This window comes from Nothoprocta perdicaria, unplaced genomic scaffold, assembly GCF_003342845.1.
Source record: "Nothoprocta perdicaria isolate Ctin4 unplaced genomic scaffold, notPer1 scaffold_36, whole genome shotgun sequence".
Classification (NCBI taxonomy): Eukaryota; Metazoa; Chordata; class Aves; order Tinamiformes; family Tinamidae; genus Nothoprocta; species Nothoprocta perdicaria.
This window is the reverse complement of record NW_020455599.1, coordinates 4,259,094-4,277,999: the sequence shown is the minus strand read 5'-3', so window position 1 is coordinate 4,277,999 and position 18,906 is coordinate 4,259,094. Positions and strand designations below refer to the sequence as shown.

Here is an 18,906-nt window from a genome sequence, read left to right as displayed (position 1 = left end):
CGAGGAGGCCGCACCGCGTGGCGCTGCGGGGACGAGGAGGCCGCACCGCGTGGCGCTGCGGGGTCGAGGAGGCCGCACCACGCGGTGCAGCGGGGTCGAGGAGGCCGCACCGCGTGGCGCTGCGGGGACGAGGAGGCCGCACCACGCGGTGCAGCGGGGTCGAGGAGGCCGCACCGCGTGGCGCTGCAGGGACGAGGAGGCCGCCATGGCGCAGCACAAGGCGCCTCATGTCGCCCCGCGAGCACCGCCGCCTCGGGCCCTGCCGCGCGGGCACCGCCGCCCTCGCTACGCGGTGCTCGCAGAAGGCACCGCTCTGCGCCACTGAGCAACGCGCCGCCACGGCCGCCCCGAAGGGAAGGCGCCGCCGCTCCTCGCGCGGACGCATCCCTGCGGAGCGCGCGGCCAGCGTGCGCGGCGCCGGGGGCTCGTGCTCGGCGCGGCGCCGCGGCCGGCGGGCACGCGCTCCTCCTGCGGAGCTCCAGGCCGGCCTCCCTGCCCCCTGCTCTGAAGCGACACCTGCAAATCACTAATCCAGTTGCCGTTTATTTCCCTATGTCAAATTACAATCTCAACTTGTGCAAAGCAACATAATAGTAATGATTAAGCCAATTACATCACAACGCAGCTTAAAACTACACACAAAGGCAGGATTAAAGCTCGCTCCCAAATAAGAGAGGCCGGCTCTTAGTGGAGCTCCCCCACTGCGGCGACACAAGCGTCTCTTTTCCTGTCGCACAAAGTTGTGGGCCTCCCGACACGTAGCGGCCGCTAACAAAGTGATTCCCATTGTGGCTGCCCTAAGCCGGGCTCGGCGGCGGCGCAGTGGTGCTTTGGGCGCCCGTGTCCGGGCCGGGGCACGTGGAGGGGCTGACGTCAGCGCCAGGCGGGCGCCGCAGCTCCCCTGCCCCGCGCTGTGTGGGGGTTATGGGGGTCGGGTGGTAGCCACCAAAGCTCCCCTGCCCCGCGCTGTGTGGGTCAGGCAGCAGCCGGCACCAAGGGCCAGGCGGACAGGGAGCGAGAGAAGGGCAGGGCGGAGCGAGCGCTCACGTTAAACCACGGCAAGATCTCCTTCTCCAGACGGGGCCCAACAGCATTTTCCACCCGTGGAGGGGACGCACTGCTGCATCCTGCACCGTAATTGCAACCGACGCCGGTACGAGGCTCCAGCAACAATAAAATGTGGGTTAAATCTTTATATAATAACCAACCTTTCAGACTAAGATTTTCAATTCTACCTAAGGGATTAAAGCGTTCTAATGGAAATTGAGCATCTAAATCCCTTAGGAGGATTTAAAAAACTCAGACACGGCTATTTTTATTTGTTCGCTGCTTGGTGTTAAAATCGGCGCCATTCAAAGTGGTTAAACCTTTTACCTTTTATTTCTGCTTTGTGCACCTTACCATTCTTTTTTTTTTTTTTTTTCCCTCTTTCTTTTTCATATATTTGTATCCCTCCTTATTTTCTCTACCATCTGGGAGCACTGGGCCCATCTGCTAAAATATATCTTCCTATTCCAGCTAAAATCAACACAAATTAAATCGGCACTGTTAGTATTTCACATGTCATCATTAGGCTTTAATAAAATTAATGGGACTGAAGGAGTTTCCAGCTCTTAAACACATTGTTTTGCACTGACTGCAGACTCGGGCAGATACCACTGCATCTACTCATTCCCATGTTGTGTTAGTTCCTTGGCAACTCTGGCTTGACAGAAACTTATTTATAAACCTAAGTTTATACTCGGCAGAATCTGGAAGAACCAGGCAGAACGGTTAAGTCTGTCCCAGATCACCTATCAGCTGCTCGTGATTTGCTGGGCTGTCGCTTTCCTCACATCTCTCCATACGCAGGCGTGCACAACTGTTTTAAAGGCTGAAACTGGAAGATCGGTTAAAAACCTGCTTTTTTTTTTTTAAGAAATCAACATGACACACATATGCATATATGAATTAAATTGAATGCCACTTGTACAAGCTTCAAAAATGCTGTTACAAGACACTAAAAGCTTCCTCTTTCCATGAAATTAGCTGCACGCAAAGCTCAGTGTTTTTGCTTCCCATCATTCAATGGAAAAGAAGGCCTGGACATAACACTGTCAAAATGTATACATCTTTATCAGAAAATGACTTTTATTTAAATTTGACGGAAAAAAATGCTTACACTTTAATGAATCACTAAAGACTACTGGTCTCACATATATATGCACAAAATAAAGAAAAAAAGGGTGATGTCCATATTAAAAATAGCATCTTAACTCCAACAGATGCCTTGTATTCTATTTTTGTTTTGGAAAAAATCTTTCTTATTAAAAGAGCTGTGTGGAAGAAACACCTTGAAAAACTGTTACTAAGGATGTGCAATTTGTATCTGTTCTAAGCTTAGGGATTAAAGACAAGATCTGGAAGTTTTGTAACTCCCACTTACCTATGCCCAGATTTAATTTTGACAACAGCTTTCGTTTTTATTTTCCTTCCAACTGAGGAATAGCTCTGTCCGAACCCCCACGCAGAGCTCGCACCCGAAGGGCTCTGCGGCCGCGCTCTCATGGTGCTTGTCCGCAGGGATCCCCTGGACCTGAGCTCCAGCTCTGGCTGCGCGGGCGAGCGCTCGACGAAAGGACAATGTTATAAGCTCTCCCAGCACTGGTAAATGCTCTTTTCTTAAAGCAGAGCTGCTACGGGAAGGGCGGCCTGTCGAGAGCTGTAAGCTGAGGTGATAAATGTCCATGGACAGGGGGAAGAGGCAGGGTCCAAGGAAGAGCCGCTCTCTGCAGCAACGCAGCTCAGCTCAGGAGCCCACGGGCGAAACTGCCCCCGAGAACCTGCCTCAGACCCAGAAGGAAAATCGAGGTGCCACCCGGTACGAAGGGTGGCGCCGCATGGTGCAGCTTAAACCCTGCTCACCTCTGTAACCGGGAACTTGCCATGCAGGCTAATTTTCCTGCTTTAAGTAAGACTAACATTTATTTGTCACTGAGACAGGTCATTGAGGAAGTGTTCTTTAAGGAGGAAAGAGAAAAAACTATTTCACAGGAAGCCAAAATACAGAGCTAAAATATATCCTGGGATGAACACATGTGAGGTAAAACTTTCTTCTGGCTTTTTCTTTGCAGATTAAATAAAACAGACAGCATTCCTAAATATAGATATTTTATTATAATGTAAGACTACTTTTTAAGAGAGTAAAAAGATCCTGTTGGCCCTACTGTTGAATCTTACAGAAAAGTTACGTGAATATCTGGAAGATGCTGTTAGGGCTGCCAATAATAGGTATTCAGTTTTGTAACATCTGATTCTTAGCAAAAGAAAAATCTGATTCTTAAAAAAATGTGCTGATAAGAAGACCTTTCAAAGACCCCAAAAAACAAAACAAAACAAAAAATGCAACAAGTTGCAAGTTTAGCCATAAAAAATAGTAAGAAGCCCCCTTCACAGTGTTTTAGTTGTGAGAGCTATTGGCTACAATAATCTTCAGTAATATTTCTGTTTACCCAGCTAGTCTGAAGGATTATGCAGATGAGTTCACAAGAGCTGACCCTCCAGGTTTATTAAATATTCAGTGAATATTCTGCATGCATGCTGGGTATTAAATAAAAAATGGAAAATACCACGGACTACCATATGTTAAATACTTCAGGTAATACCGGAGTAGCTCTGTTTATTTTTCAATAACCAATTTAAATCACTATCGGATATTGTAACACAAAACACGCAAAAAGGACCCAACTACGTCCTGGATGCATTTGCATTAAGGTGCCTTTTTGTTTGTTTGCTTATGGAATTCTTCTAAATAGATATTCCAAACTTGTACAGTCTTTCCTTGATCTTTTTCACATTGCTGGTAACAACACTGCTATCTTCTCACCTGCAGTGGTGTCCCTGCAAAGGGTTTCTAGCAGGAGGACCTTCTTCACCGCTGTGATTTAATTCCTCGGCTCTCCTTCTTCCCCATCCACTCTCTTTCCTCAGCTAACTAGATCTAGCCTACACACAATCTGCCTTGCCTAAAATCATCTGCTATTAGTGCTTAATTAAAAACCACGGTCAACACCATAAGGTTTAGAGGCCAAAGAAAGTCAGGCGATAATTGGGAAACACCCCATTCATTTTGCAGAGCAGGCCTGAAGGGTGACCTCTCGAGCGTGGACGCTCTCACGCCACACACTGATCTACAGTTGAACACAGGGTGATGCAGCTGTTTGGTGTAACGCTCTCGACTTGAGATGTACTGTGAAAAAGGATCATAAACAAAGTGGCTTTACTCAACAGATTGCAAAGCAGATAATGACTCAGATTTTTGATCTGCAAGTCTGTAAAATAAGAACAAATCCAACACGTTGGCAACTCCAAAGTCACTAGAAAGCTAAACTTCCACTCTTCCACCTGGGCCTCCCTAACTAAAATTTGCTTAAATAACTTGTACTAAATGACACGACTAAAACACCCTATATGCCATTCTCCGAGTACCACACACAAGGGAAAAAATCTCTGGATTGGTGGACATATGTCACAAAAACCTCTACTGCCACAGTCTGAAAATAACCTTCTGCTGTGACTCCACATCCAACAACTTAAAATTATGGGACCTCGATAACAGAACTGCATCAAGCTACACACCTTGTGTCCAAATGTAGCATCCTCCGAGGCCAAGACTTCAACCTGAAAGTATAAGGAGAAAGATCATTTCAAATTTAGCCACTACCACCCACCTCTCCTGAGCACAGCACCGCATCCAGCAAACAACAACTCCATGGGTGAAGACATAGACTGGGTCAGCCCTAACGAGCAGCCGACACCTGACTCCTCAGGGAGCCTCTTCTTTCCAGGCACTCACAAGGCCTCCCAACCTAAATCACACAGGAGCATCTGGAACACCTTCCAGTGTCCCAAAACCTGCTGCCCAACAGCTGGAACCTTGTTTTCCACAAGGCGTCTTGCCCACAACAAAAAGCAGCCTGAGGACAACCAGAATCATCGGCCATGGCAACTCCCTGTTAAAGCGGCGGGAATAATCTTCCCCTCCTGTTTTCTTCCACCTACTCGCAGGCTGATCATTCCTGCACCAGCACAAACTGGACTCTCGGCAGCACAGGGACTCCTGTACAGCCCCCTGCCCTGTCCGGAGCCCAGGGAATCCATTCAGACCCAGGGAATTTGGGAAATCGGCAGAGGCTGTGAGGCACGGTGGGTGTTCGGAGGCTTGAGGGGAGGCTGAGCAATCCGGCCGTGCTCCTCATCAAGTGCCTTCCTGGTCATTGTCCCAAGTCTCGCGGCTGGGGAGCGGACCCGTGTGCACCCGGCACGCCGACTAGGGAAGCAGGGAGGCAGGCGCGCTGATTCTTCATTAGGCTCCTTAAAAATACTTCACACTGCAGCACCTTTCACCTGAGAACCTCAGCGCATTTATGATTTCTAATTAATTAAGCTGCTCAATAGTCCAGTGAATTAGGAAACATCATCGCCTCGACAAACAGAGAGAAGAACAAGGCAGAGAAAGGTTAACTAATCTCCCAGTAATCATGTGCCAAGCCAGGGACACACTCGAGAAAAGCAGCCCAGATTTCCACTCCCAGGCTCATAGTTTAACAAGTAGGAAACTCTCTACTTCTGATTTACATCCTATTTTAAACGCCTACTGCTGCATTATAATTTATATAACTAGTATAACTATAACTAATGTATCTAATCTCCAGTTTAACTTAAGAAGAGTGAAGGATTTAAAGCAAATCAAGAAGGGGAAAAAATGAATGTCAAGTTTCAGCCTGAAGCACATTATACTGCCAGAGTTATAAACCCCTGAACAAGAGGGTTGATAATGGAAAGGCTGATAAACTAACAATGATGGCAGCACTTAAATATATTTATGTCATGATCCAGTAACATATGGTATCTCTTCATCTCTAAATTAAAAAAGGGGCAAGAAAAAGGGAGGGAGAATAAAGGATTTATAGGAACTAGGAATAAAAGGAGAAAAGGAACCTCACGTTACCCAATTGTGACCTGTCCGGTTGATTAGGAATGGCACTTGGAGGCTACAAAATGGGATCTCATTCAATAGGAGGTAGGAAAAAAAAAATCCAAGTAAATAAAATCAGTCTGAAGTGATATGTATTACTACTTATATTCAGCTTCTGATCCTTTAGGCACTTTATAAATATTAAACAATCAGTCCTGGTGAGACTGATAAATATCCATAATATATTTTACAGATGAAGAAACAGACAGAGGGGTTAAGTGACTCGCCCAAGGCCAAGAAGAGAATAATCAGAGGCTGGCCTGGAAACAGCAGCACGTCCCAGCGCAGGCTCCTCGCCACACACTTGAGGAGCTTCCCAGAAAGGAACTCCGGCACCCGAAGCGGCCCGGGGAGGGCTAACGTGGTCCCGTCCGCCCTGGGAGCAGCCGGCTGCACTGGGCAAGCCGCTGCCCGGTACCCGCTGCGACCCACACGGCACAACGCGAGCAAGCTGGGTGAGCTGGTGTAAAGCTGACCCAGGGCCATCCACGCGGCTTCACGCCGTGCGCGTCACCCGGCCGCTGCCTCCGGACCCTTCCAGACACGTGTGGCTGCCCCTCGCTGCTCTGCTGCCCCCTGCCGCTCTGCCCCCGGGGCCCGGCAGCGCTGAGCGGCTTTGGGGCCCCTCTTCCTCGTGCTGCTCGCAGGGGCGCAGGCCGGGCCGAGCTCTGCTTGGGCAGGCTCCTCCTGCGGAGAGGTCCCTGCACCGCTCGGGAGCCTCGGCTGCGGCTCCGTGTGGGAGCAGCAGCACCCGGATTGGGCCACGCCGGGCCAGGGGGTGCCGAGGCGGCTCCGTGTGGAAGGAGGTTTCCTGACCACCCACCTTTCAGGAGGCCCCAGGGAAGGCGGCTCTACAGCCAGTCCCTCCGCAAAGCTCCCGTCTCTCCTCACAGAGAAACCACCACCAACAACAACAAATCACGGCATTGAACACTTGGGGGGAAAAGAAAAAAGGAAAAAAAAACACCATTATGCAACATATTCTCTTTCACAAGCAGAAGTATTTTCTTTTACATACAGAAATGTCAGTCTCACACAGACAACAAGACGGCTCAGCGTGTAGCCATTGGCATAGACAGTAATTCTCATCACAAACATTCACTGAACAGGCCCGACAACACCACTTGTGGTTGTCCAAGCGCGATCACACCCCTTCTGTGATAAAATACTTGTCTTCACGATGAGGATGATGCAATAAAGCAGCCTCCGGGTCCTTTGTTACTGCTGCCCACCGTGTTGGTCCATCCGTGTTTGCTTCTCACCTCTTCGGATGAAACGCAGTTAAGAGCAGCAAGAGGCGAGCAACTGCTGCCCCTGTAAGACACAGAGCGAAGCACTGAAAGGAGACGGGGACAAGGCCGGGTTCTCCTCAGGCTGGGCTCCCGGGCAGGGAGAGCAGCGGTGGCACCGCGCCCGGCAGGACCCCCCTCTAGTGGGAACGAGCGGGTACTTCAGCCGGCACCCACAGCAGCCCTGCCGAGCCGGGAGTGCAGCGAGCCGGAGCAGGGAATCGCGCGAGCGGCGGCTTCTCCTCGCCCCACACGACAGGTGAGCTAGCGACTCATTCTCAACACAGAGATAGAGATAAATTAAGCACTTCTCATTATGTACTTACGTGCGGCAGACAGCCACTTCCTATTTTAATTGTTTATTCTGAGCACAAATGCAAATATATTATCTTGGGGGGAGGAGGGGTGTCTTTTACAGTGAAAATACAGCGTGTCATTAAAAAAAATACAGTATTTGGTACTTAAATGATTAGGTGGTTCTTAATGAGCCACCCTTGGTTTCCTATGCCCGGGAGATGGAGCAGCTTCTCCTTGGCTCTGTGCTGAACCCCTGCTCAACGCCCTACCCCGCTGTACCCCAGTCTCCTGCTCAGCCCTCACAGTGTTCCCACGTACTCCAGTCGGCCCTACCTGCCCCATATTTCATTTATATCTACAAACAACTTGGGGCCTTCTCCAGCTCACCTGCAGAGCCGAACTGCCTTTGCTTTTAACCAAATAAAGCCACAGTGCGGCCTCCTGCCCTTCCGCAGCTTCTGCTCCAACGCGTTAGCCGCAACTGGAGCACCGGCCTCTTCCACCGGTGCATCCATGATAGCCTCCGGCCTCGGCTGCTGCCGGGTGGGAAGCAGGCTCCGTGTGGCGCCAGGCTCGGGGCGGGTCGGTGCCAGGAGGCCCTGTGGGCCATTCCCGACACAGGCAGGGATGAAGTGCCCGTCTCCCAGGGGCACAACCCACAGGGTCGGTAGCGGGGCCGCTGCTGCTCAGCGCTGTTCCAGCACGTCCCAGCAGAACAAGGCTTGTATTTTTTAATCAGTTACAAGATGGAAAAACATTCAATGGCTCCCCGTTAGGCGCAGGATCCCTGCTGAGCAGCGCAGGCAGCGCTCCCCAACAAGCACCTCCCGGAGGAGCCCTGGACCCAGTCAGCCCGTCTCCCCCTTTAACCAGAGGCAAGGGGACCCACGCAGTGTTTCTGTTCTGCTTCTAAATATCAGCTCCACGCAGCCCCCAGTGCCAGGAACAATACTGCAGCACTAACCAAAGGCTTGCTGTAAATCATGCACCAAGTTTGTAATTTTTACCTCCCTCTCCGAAGGGAGATGTAATGGAGATGCAGATCTTGAGCAGCAATGTTGAGTACCTTTCTGGAAGAGGATTTTGCTACCTAATGATTAGATAAGGCAAAGAACTATCGTAATCAGGTCATCCCCAAAGCCATACTCAGCACTGATGCATTCCTTAATTCCGTCCAACTCCTTTTCGTCTCATCAAGAGCTTGTTTGAGATAGGATTAGCTGAAACTGAGCAAGAGCCAAAGGAAGCAGCACACTGTTAACAAAAAATTACAACTGCACTTAATGCTCAGACTGTTCTCCAAACAACAGAACATGAGGCAGCAAAGCTATCGAGGACAAAATAACCAACTCCACAGCAGACACAGGTCACCCACAGCTCTCTTCTTTCTGGAAGCCAAAAACGGGCAATGAGCGTTTCCGATGCACGCGCATCCCACATAATCTCGTGTCGAGCTCACGCTGCAGAGGACTGTTGCAGTACATTTAAGGACCTGGGCAGGAGCTCTCGGTACAGCGACACTCCTGCTGCCGTCACTCGGGGAGTTGGGAGTTCGCCTCACAGAGTGACAACAGGCAACTGCAGGCGACGGGGTGACGGCTGCTCCGGCAAGAAACGTGGCCAGAGCACCTCCCATTAGGGCAAAATATCCTGCTCTTTTGGTCACCAGCGCTCCTTCCTGCGGGCGGCACGCGAGTTCTGCGGGCTGCGTTGGTCCCGCTGGCTGCGGGACTGGGCACCATTTGCTGCACATTGCTCCCGGCACTCCCGCCTGCCATGGTGCAAAACAAAACAAGTGCACCTAACAACTGCACACTGCAATACCCTGTTTGTCACTCTACTGCAAAGGCGGATCAAATCAAAGGACTCTTGTTCCCCATGACAACAAAATTGGAAAGGACGAGGAAACGCACATATTCTCTCCTGGGTCACTGCCAAAGCACCTTCTGGCCACGGGGGTGCCCTTCTTCCTCAACTGCTACAAAGTGCACCAAGCTGGGCAGCCTCTGAGCAGGGTTTTTTGCTGTTCGTTTTTCTCTGTGTGTCCTTTGCCTTACACGGGCCTCCGCGGTAGGCGGAATGAGAGGAAAGCCCCGCAGTCCCAACAGCCTATAAATGGGACTCATTAGTTGGGTGCAAAGCTAAGTAAATACGACTCCAGCTAGTACTTGCACTCAATAACTTCGCTGAGCTGGAAGCAGAAAGCTGCCCGCACGCCTTGGAACAGGCGCAGCGCCGCGGGCCTGCTGCACATACAGCCTCGTCAGCCTTTTCTAGGACACATCTCCAGCTTCTAACATTTTCCCATCGGTCCATTCCCCACCCCGCCATCCTTTCTAAAACTTACCTTCTTTTATACAAAAGTGGCACAAAGTAAACCCAGTGTTTCATTTGCAAAATCCTTAAGAAGTTTCTGACTTTCAAAGAAGAAAATTGCTACAGCCACCCAGATCTTTACAAAGCCCAGCCTAGCTAGCTGTATTATCTACTCCTTTTAAAGTACCGTAGGATTCAACAACCGTAAAACACGGTTCTCTCTTCTCGCTGGTGCAGGGACAAACCTACCCGACCCACGCTAGTTTCTGGCAATACTTCAAGGACGTGCTGGGGGCGTACACAGCTGTCAATGCATGCAAGGCCCTAGGAATACGGCTTGGTAACAGAGACAACCTTTCCTTGCCTTTTCCTTTGCTCACTGCCACCCGACGTGCTTATTTTCATTGGTTATCACGCACGCACTGCAGGTTTGGTGGCGGTGGCCAGGGCGGGCCGGGCACCTTCCCCGGCAATCCCTGCGCAAACACAGCAGAGCCAGCCCTGCTACAAGGCTGAGTCTGCGTCTGAAACGAAGGCATGACAGCCGCGCTGCATAAATCTCGGGAATTAAGAAGAGATCAGCTGAGATTTCCTCACTCTCCATACAAAGATTCCACAGGGACTACTTAGTCAAGGCCTTTTGGTTAAGTAAATGCCATTTCCTTATAGTTTGCCTGGCGTAAAAGCTGGATACAACGTGACCCAGTTCAGGACAATTCTATATTAAACTTGGCATCCACTTCCCTTAGACTTTCACTTTAATTTATTTTGCTTTGTGATATTGGTCAATTATCTCTTAGCTCAGCACGAATAGTGGATTCTGCAGCCACTACTGTTTAAATCCCAAATTACTAAGCTAAATTAAAAAAAAAAAAAATTTAAATGACAAAATAACTTTATGTGCCATTTGGTGTTAAAAAGGTTTGAAAAGATTGTCAAGAAACTGCAGCCTCTCTGGAGCTTGCTTGTTAACTCTCCTCCTTCTCCTTACTAGCACGCCGAGACAAGGCGGCAGCTCAAGGACGCGGCTCCCGTTACCGCACTCTCCTCGGGCAGCCAGCACCGGAGGAGCAACGCAGCGACGCCTCGCGCTCTTAGAGGCTGCTCAGGGCAACAGAGCCGCTCCGCTCTCGCTTGGGAACTTTCGTCTGAGCGCCAACGTTTTCCAGGAAGCTTGTTTACTCTCCTTGCCCCCTCCTCCAGTCATTTGTATCTTTAACATTGTGCCTGGTATAAATTTTTGGACATGGTACTGACTAACCTGCTGTTTTAGTCTCCCAGTGCAAATATTTGCAAAATCCTGGGAACAAGGCCAATCCCTAAGAAGCAAAAAATTAGACTCTAGATATCAGCTAACTAAAAGAGAGAACCATCAACCTGGTAGGAGACGATACTTCTAAATGGCATAAAATAGAAGCAAGGCAGGAGAGAATAAAAATTTGTGGGTTACGTGGCATGGGGACAATTCCGGTGACCTCAAAACAAGAGGCAGTGGCAGACTTGGATCAGTACCAGGAAGCAGCTGTTACAAATGAGGGGTAAACCTGCATTAGAGCCTGGGCACCTGCACGGGTGCCGCAGGGGAGCGCGCGGCGCGCACGGAGCTGCTGCGGGCACCTCTCCCCCTCACACGGACACGGTGCACAAGGAGCTGCTGCGGGCGCCTCTCCCCCTCACACGGACACGGCGCGCACGGAGCTGCTGCGGGCGCCTCTCCCCCTCACACGGACACGGCGCGCACGGAGCTGCTGCGGGCGCCTCTCCCCCTCACACGGACACGGTGCACAAGGAGCTGCTGCGGGCGCCTCTCCCCCTCACACGGACACGGCGCGCACGGAGCTGCTGCGGGCGCCTCTCCTCCCTTGTGTGTGCACACTGGGTGCTCTTCACTCACCACCAACCGCGGATGAGCAGCAAGCGCACGAGCAGGCCACCCAACAAGTGACGTGTTCATCTGCTGCAGGCGGGAACCCACGCGATACACAAGATCCACACGCACACGTACACACGTGCAAGAACACGCTCTTTCTGCTCTGAAGCGTTTATTCACAGCTCGACTCTTGGGTATTTTTCTGCCGACCGGCGTGGTAAGGAGCAGGCTTGTCGCGCGCTGTATTTCATACAGACGGAGCACTCAACCAGTTCTTCCACACTGGAACGCTGCACGAAGCAGAGCAACTACACAGAAAACTCGCTTTTGATATTTATTTGTGTGACAATGTAGAGATCAAAACAATTGTAGCACTGAGACTGAAATCTGGGGGTAGTCACTATTTAATTTTCCTTAAGAAAAGCGCAGTATATATTATACATACAAAATTCAAACCTTTCATCCTCAAGCACTGTAACGTAGGGGAAATCCAGAGAACGCTGCCATCATACTGCGTGACACAGTCGCAGTTACCACAACTCTTGAACAGCCTTTTCTCTAGGAACGGTGACTGCGCCTTTCCCGGCCCATTAGGGCACCTCATCTCCCCTGTCCGATACCGCGCTTCCCCTTAAACCAGTGCTGCCCCAAAGGGCGCCCTGCAAATGTCACCCGTGTGGTCGCCCACCGCGGGGCTCTGGGAGCAGCCACCTCCACGTGTGGCCGCGGGATCTGCTCAGGATGATGCTGGGAAGGGCTGAAACGCAGCACGGATGGTCCCAACACCCTGTGGGGCTCCTCCTGCCACAGCCCAGGCTGCACCACGGGCCTGAGTGCCCTTTCCAGGCAAAGCCCTTGCTTAAACGTGAGGGGCTCCCCGCCAGCAGCTGGGGTAGGTGACGATTAGCCCAGCCTCGTCCTTTAAGATATCCCAGAAGGGTCCAGAAAGTCTTCTATGACCTTCCAGAAAGATCTTGGAAGGGATGTTTTAAAGCCACCCTCACCAGAAGGGTGGGATTTTGTCTTTAAAGCTGTAACTGCAGCGCGCTCCCTGCTCCCTCTTCCTACCTCCCTATGCATTTAGTTCCTAAATATACACCCTGTAAAAGAGAAATAAAGTCCGGGCTAAAACTCCACGTCTTAAACAACTTAACAATTTTACCTAAAAGCAGTCAAACGACTTGCATCAAAAAATAAAATATATATATAAAAAAAGAGAAGGTAAGTGACCAAGGACAAAATCTTCACAGAAATGAAGCTTTACGTTGCAACTCTATACTGTTCTGTCAGCGGCTTTCTTATTTAATTGAGCCGGTGTATAACCAACATCAAAGATGCTAAGGTATTTTGTGCTGAAAATATCGGAAGCGTGTTAGGAAGAGGTGGCAAACAGAAAGGATCTGTCAGAGGCAGCAGATGTATCAAGGGCAGCAAGCACTGTGAAGAAGGCGTTAATTATCTAGCCGAAGAAGAAAAGGTGTTTGAAAAACAGAAACTGTCTTCAAAAGACTCAACCTAGGCCTATTGTGCTCAGCAGAAAGCGCTCCCTTGCACCTTAAACAACAATATTTGGGCTGTGCGGGCTGGGAAGGGTGAGGGAAGGTGTCCGGGGTGGGCACAGGACGCAGGCAGAGCTTGCAGGTAAACACGGCTGTAAATCCGGGCGCTTCCCAAGGCTCCCAACCCATTCCCTCATAAATTGCTGCTTTATTCAGACTTGCCACGGGACGGGTCACGCATTTTTGAGGTTCAGGTAGCTCGTGTATGAGAACACGAGAGCACTGTTTTGTAATATGCACAATTGCCACAGTCTTCCCTAAAATGTCTTTTTTGCCCCCTTTTCTTTCTTTTTCTTTGGGGGGGAAGGGAAGAAAGGGAGGAAAGAAAGAAAGGAGTAAAAGAAGCTACTTTTTTTGAGAGTAAAACCATGAATAAGCAAAAAAATCCCACCAAGGCGAGCTGGGTCACCAGAAGACCTACCCTACATAAAGCTTAATTTCGCATTAATTTTTTTCCTAGCCTGCACAGGGTTATATTCACTCACGGCCTAACCCTGATTCAAGAGAAGAACCTGATTCTTTATTATAGCTACTCTTCCCCGTGCCACCTTTCCTGAAGGGACGGATAGATGCGAACTTTCCAAAGCGTGATTCTGAGAAGAACTGGTTAACATAAAAAAGACACTTCTCATTTTCAAGGGGGAAAAAAAATCAGAACAGATTGGAAGAGAGATGAGCAACAATTAAAAGCAAGGGAGATGTTCATCTTCATATAAATATATGTATATAAAGGTTGAATATCTCTCTACTGTTATTTCAAACATACTCCATGTGTGTCTGATATCGTATACTCAGCTAAATCAATGTAGTTGCCATAGGGATGTGATGTGATCAAGAGCAGAGCCGAGACGGTCCGTGCGACTGTAAATTGCAGGGGAAGAAGGCCCAGGCAACCGCCAGGAGAGATAACACAGGCTCGGAAAGCCTCATCCCGACCTCCAAACTGCTTAGAAAAAGCTTCCTGACATCCCTTTCTTCCGTATCAATATCATACCATATATAGGGCTAATACTGACAACATCTGGAAAATTCACTTGGGCATCATCTGGGCATCGTCACATTGAGAGCGCAGGTTTGGAAGGGATGGTTTCCACAACAAAGTATCAACACACCTGCCAAGCAGCCACACGGGCGGAATCCCTTGGGTTACGCTCTGTATTTCATACCATAGCTTGAAAAGGTAAATCTGTGCAACACGGCTCAGCTAAAGTAATTCTTCCTTATTTATTTAATTTTTGCCAGTGGTCTGAGCTTTTTTTCCCTGAATCATTTTTGGCTGTGTCATTTCCCCGCCCCCACAGGTACAAAGATTAATACTCTGACCGGATTAGCAATCTCAAAAATCACTCAGATGTCACAAGCCGGTCAGTTTTTGACCCTTCCAGTGTCAGGATTCAAGCATTTACCGGGAGCACGCAGGGACTCCTGTCTGTGCCGTAACTCCTCCATATTTTCCTAGCTCACAGCAGTAAAACACTTCCCCAGAATCGATGGGAAAGAAACGGCACCGAACTCTTGTCCAGCTTTACGCTAAACATTTCAGTGGGGCACGCAAACAAAAACCTTGCTGGGATTCATTTCAGTTCTGGGCGAATACCGAAAGCCTGGATAAGTAAATGGATAAATGGCGTCCTTATTCCCTTCTACTCGCGCTCTCTGTGTGTTGCAATGGAGGGAAATGAACGCAGCAGCGAAGGAACGTGCTCGGAAAGCGCGCGCCGCCCCTTCGCGGCCTCGGAGCGTGAACCTGCGCGCGGGACCAGGCAGCCGGGCTGCTGCTCTGCCCCGCTGGCCTGCGCACACCAGTGGGGGCTCCCGCCCGCCGAGACAGCGAGCGCACGAGCACCCCGTGCGGGCGGGCGCCCCGTGAGAGCGGGCGCCCCGTGAGAGCGAGCGCCCTGTGAGAGCAGGCGCCCCGTGTGAACGGCTCCGGCACAACGGGCCCCTGCAGCCCCAAACGTGAAGGCCGTCCAAGCTCCTCTCCAAGTTACCTCTAGCAAACTGCCTGCTTATAAAAGCCGGATTAATTGCAGAATCTTGGCTGCAGAATTCAATTACATGCTGAAATATTAAAAATTCCAGAGTCCATAAACAATGACTATAAAACTGTTTATAGCATTTTTAATATTTTATTTGAAATGAATAAAATGCAATATGAAATATATATGCGATTCTTCCCCCCCCTTGTCCTGCCTCCCCCCTTTCCTTCTATCTGTTGGCTGTATCTTCCTCAAGCGAACAAGGCAGGAAGGATTCCCGGGGCAGGCTGGAGAGGAGCTGCTGTGGTGGCTACGGACATCCCAACCTGCCCACCAACTCCATCCTTCCTCGGGCTCTATGGCTGCCCGGCAGGGGCTTATCCTGCCTCTCCAAGGTGCCTCTTTCTCCATAATTGTGGGATATGTGCTGGCGCTCCTGTGCAGCTTGTCTCAATTTCAAATTCAGCCCCCCTGCTCACGCTGATTATCGTGCAAGTTGAAACAACAAAACGAATCAATTGCCAACAGCCTTCTGTAGTCTTGTAAACTTAGCACTTCTGAGCGCCGGCCTGCACACAGGGCGCAGGTGCTCAGGGCGAGAGCACCCGCTCTGGCGTGAGAACCCGGTATAAATCCCAGAGCCCAGCGACCATTTTGCTGCAGATTTCTCCCGAACTCTTCCCTATAGATAGGCATGCCACACACCTGCGAACATGCCACACACTGCACAGGTTAGCCCAGAGGAGGATGCTGAAGTACTGGGGTCAAGCAGCTTCCTGTAACTTCTCCCGAAGAACTAAACCGCAGAACCGGCCCTGTTTTCCAATTATAAGCATGAAGATGGGAACCTTGGAGACTGATTTTACACTCTGAAGCTCATTCTGCACAGCATGTAAAGAGAGCTTTAAACTGCAATCTCGAAGGCTAGGGTTCTCATTTCCGAACTACACAGCCCTGGCAGATCTTTTCAACACTTCCATGTTCTGTGGAGTCCATTTTGTTTCTGTGTGTGCTTCTCCTTGAGCTTCCCTTTCCTTTTCCTTCCGACAAAGCAGGCCCTGCTGGCTCTGTGGGAAAGGCAGCCCTTGACAGCTTCTGTGGTACTTCATTTGTTACGTCTCCCTGCGAGTTTACACACAGCTGTCCCGTGCATCTCCACTGGTCACAATTTCAGTCTAGACACGGGAAATCCAAACTGCTGCTGCCCAACAACGTAAACACAGGAAGATTTTCAGTCAATCATTTCATTAATAGGAACACATCTAATAATATAAGGGGAGGGTGTTTGGAAGAAAGCCTGTTTCAGAGCCTGAAACAGCGTAATTGCACGGTATTGTTCTTGTGCTAGGCAGGGCTATGGAACGACACTCTCACAAACCAGATTTTGGTGCAGTGGTGGCTTTCGATAAAACGAGCCTTGTTTCTGCAACACAAGTGGCTTTCAAGACCACTGACAACTTTGGATTAAATGGTAAACAGACTGAAATGACTTACACAGCACTGGCATTCATCTCTGCTTTGATACAATCAGGTCAGGGCCCGCAAAAATACATTCCTAGCATGACCATTATTTCTATTTTCCTTTAAATTCTTTTACCTGGGGAATAGCATTTCACAGAGAAATTATTAACACTTATTATCCTTTCCTGTTCACCTCAGTGCCAACCTGCTGTCTGTCCCAAAACACACGAATGTCTAGAACAAAAATGCTTCTGATGCAATTATTTCTATGTTGTCATATTTTAAGAGAAAAACACTGAGGCCTCCCCTCTTATGCCTGAGGCATCCATACATTTATTCTTCCTGAAAAATAAAAGTGAACATCCCAAGGCTTCTGTAGGGATGAGGAAAGGAAAAAAAAACTGTTATTTGGTCTTTATTTTACTTTGTGTTCCTCAACTATAGCTGTCGCTTCACCAGGAGGGCTCAGTGTACATTCAGATCAACTGTTACCAGTGGGTGTCAGTGTAACTGTGTAATGATATAATGGGGGGAGGACAGGGAGAGAACGCGGGGGAAAAAAAAAAAAAAAAGAAAGAAAAGAAAGAAAGATAAAAGTTTTATTTCGAAATGCCACGTTTATATTGGAAGAGAAAAAAAACATCTTTTCTGAGACATTTTATTTCCCTACTGCTGTACTCTGCAAAGACAAAGCATCCTGTAATTTCACGTGTACGTATTTGTATTAATATGTCCAAAGTAATTGACTTAGCTTCCATTTTCCAGCCCTATGTGTGCCCTGTGCACGCACGCACACCCGCACCAGCACACAAATGCAGCAAATATGTCAGGCACAGAACCCCTTCTCGGCATGCGGACCAAAAGGCACTGTCTCTTTAATTCGAATTTTGCCGTGAACAGTTAAGAGGCTCTGCGGACCCCAACTTATTAACCTGGGCCAATTTAACGGGTATTACTCAAGAGGTTCAAAAACCTAAAAATAGGTGTTAATCTGCGTGGACTGACAGCAACTAATCAGTACCTGCCCTGTCACAACTTCTGTCCCTCCTACCCCTTACATAGCAGGGGGGAAAGGAGGAAGGAGGAGGAGGGAGATCTGTATTTTGTTTTGTACTCTTCTTTTCTGAAAGAATTTTAATTTCTTCTCAGTTTTATAACTAACTCATTTCTGTATTAGTAAGCAATGGCTTCCTAAGAGCAAGAGCTTCCTGAATATGTACTAAATCATTTTGTCAAAGTGATAAAAATCCTTTTACTTCTGATAAAAAACACACGAGCAGAGAAACCTCTATCTCGCGTTCAAGACTTTAATTAAGTACGTAACATACGTTTCAAGTTTTATATGTGTAACTTCTTTTCGAATTGCTACATCCCAAAAAGATTAACAATCTCATTCACAGCTTCTCCCCAAGCTTACTTTACAGCACGTAACAAATATATGTCTGTAGCATTATTTATCTTCTCCTTAACTTGTGCAGTTCCTTTGACTAGGCTGTTTTATATGCTTAGATACTTAGCTGCATTATTAGTATAAACAGAATTATACGCTGAGTGAAAAGGGGATCTAATTTACAAATCACAGATTACTGTGCATTGCAACTACAGGAAACATTATGGCTCAGGCCCTAAAAACGTACTTAAAAAAAAAAAAAAAAAAAAAAAAAAAAGTCAGTTTGGCCAGCATGCAAGCAGAGCCAAACAGAAACAAGCACTCAACTAGGTTAGCTCTTTTTAGATATAACTCCACGAAGCATGCGGTATGTTGCATTTTGTTAAAGGGGAGAACATTTTTTCCCCCCCTTAAGTAAGGCTGTGGGCAGATCTGCAGGAAGTACAAAAATAATGTGAAACAATTCTGCAAAGCTATTGTTACCAGAGGGAAGTAAACAACGCTGGGCTGAATCGGGGGGGAGGTAGAGAGAGAAACTTTGCGAGCTCCGCTTATGCGTTGCTGAAAAGAAGGGGGGAGGGAAGAAAAACAAGAAAAGAAGAGAAAGACGGAGAAGAGCGCGGCCGGGCCGGGCCAGGGCGGCGCGCGGGACGGGCGGCAAATGGCCGCGCCGTTGCCGGCGCAGCAACCGCCATCCCGCGCCCGCTCGCACAGCTGCGCCCGCGCCCC

At 49.0% G+C, this 18,906-nt stretch overlaps 1 protein-coding gene across 1 annotated transcript in view; it reads right to left on the bottom strand.

Annotated features, from left to right (window-relative positions):
• ARID1B (AT-rich interaction domain 1B) overlaps window positions 1-18,906 on the bottom strand; it is a 312,324-nt gene that overhangs the window by 137,280 nt on the left and 156,138 nt on the right. The window contains 1 exon segment of the mRNA XM_026044358.1: window positions 4,618-4,659. Within this exon segment, the coding sequence (XP_025900143.1) occupies window positions 4,618-4,659 (42 nt within the window).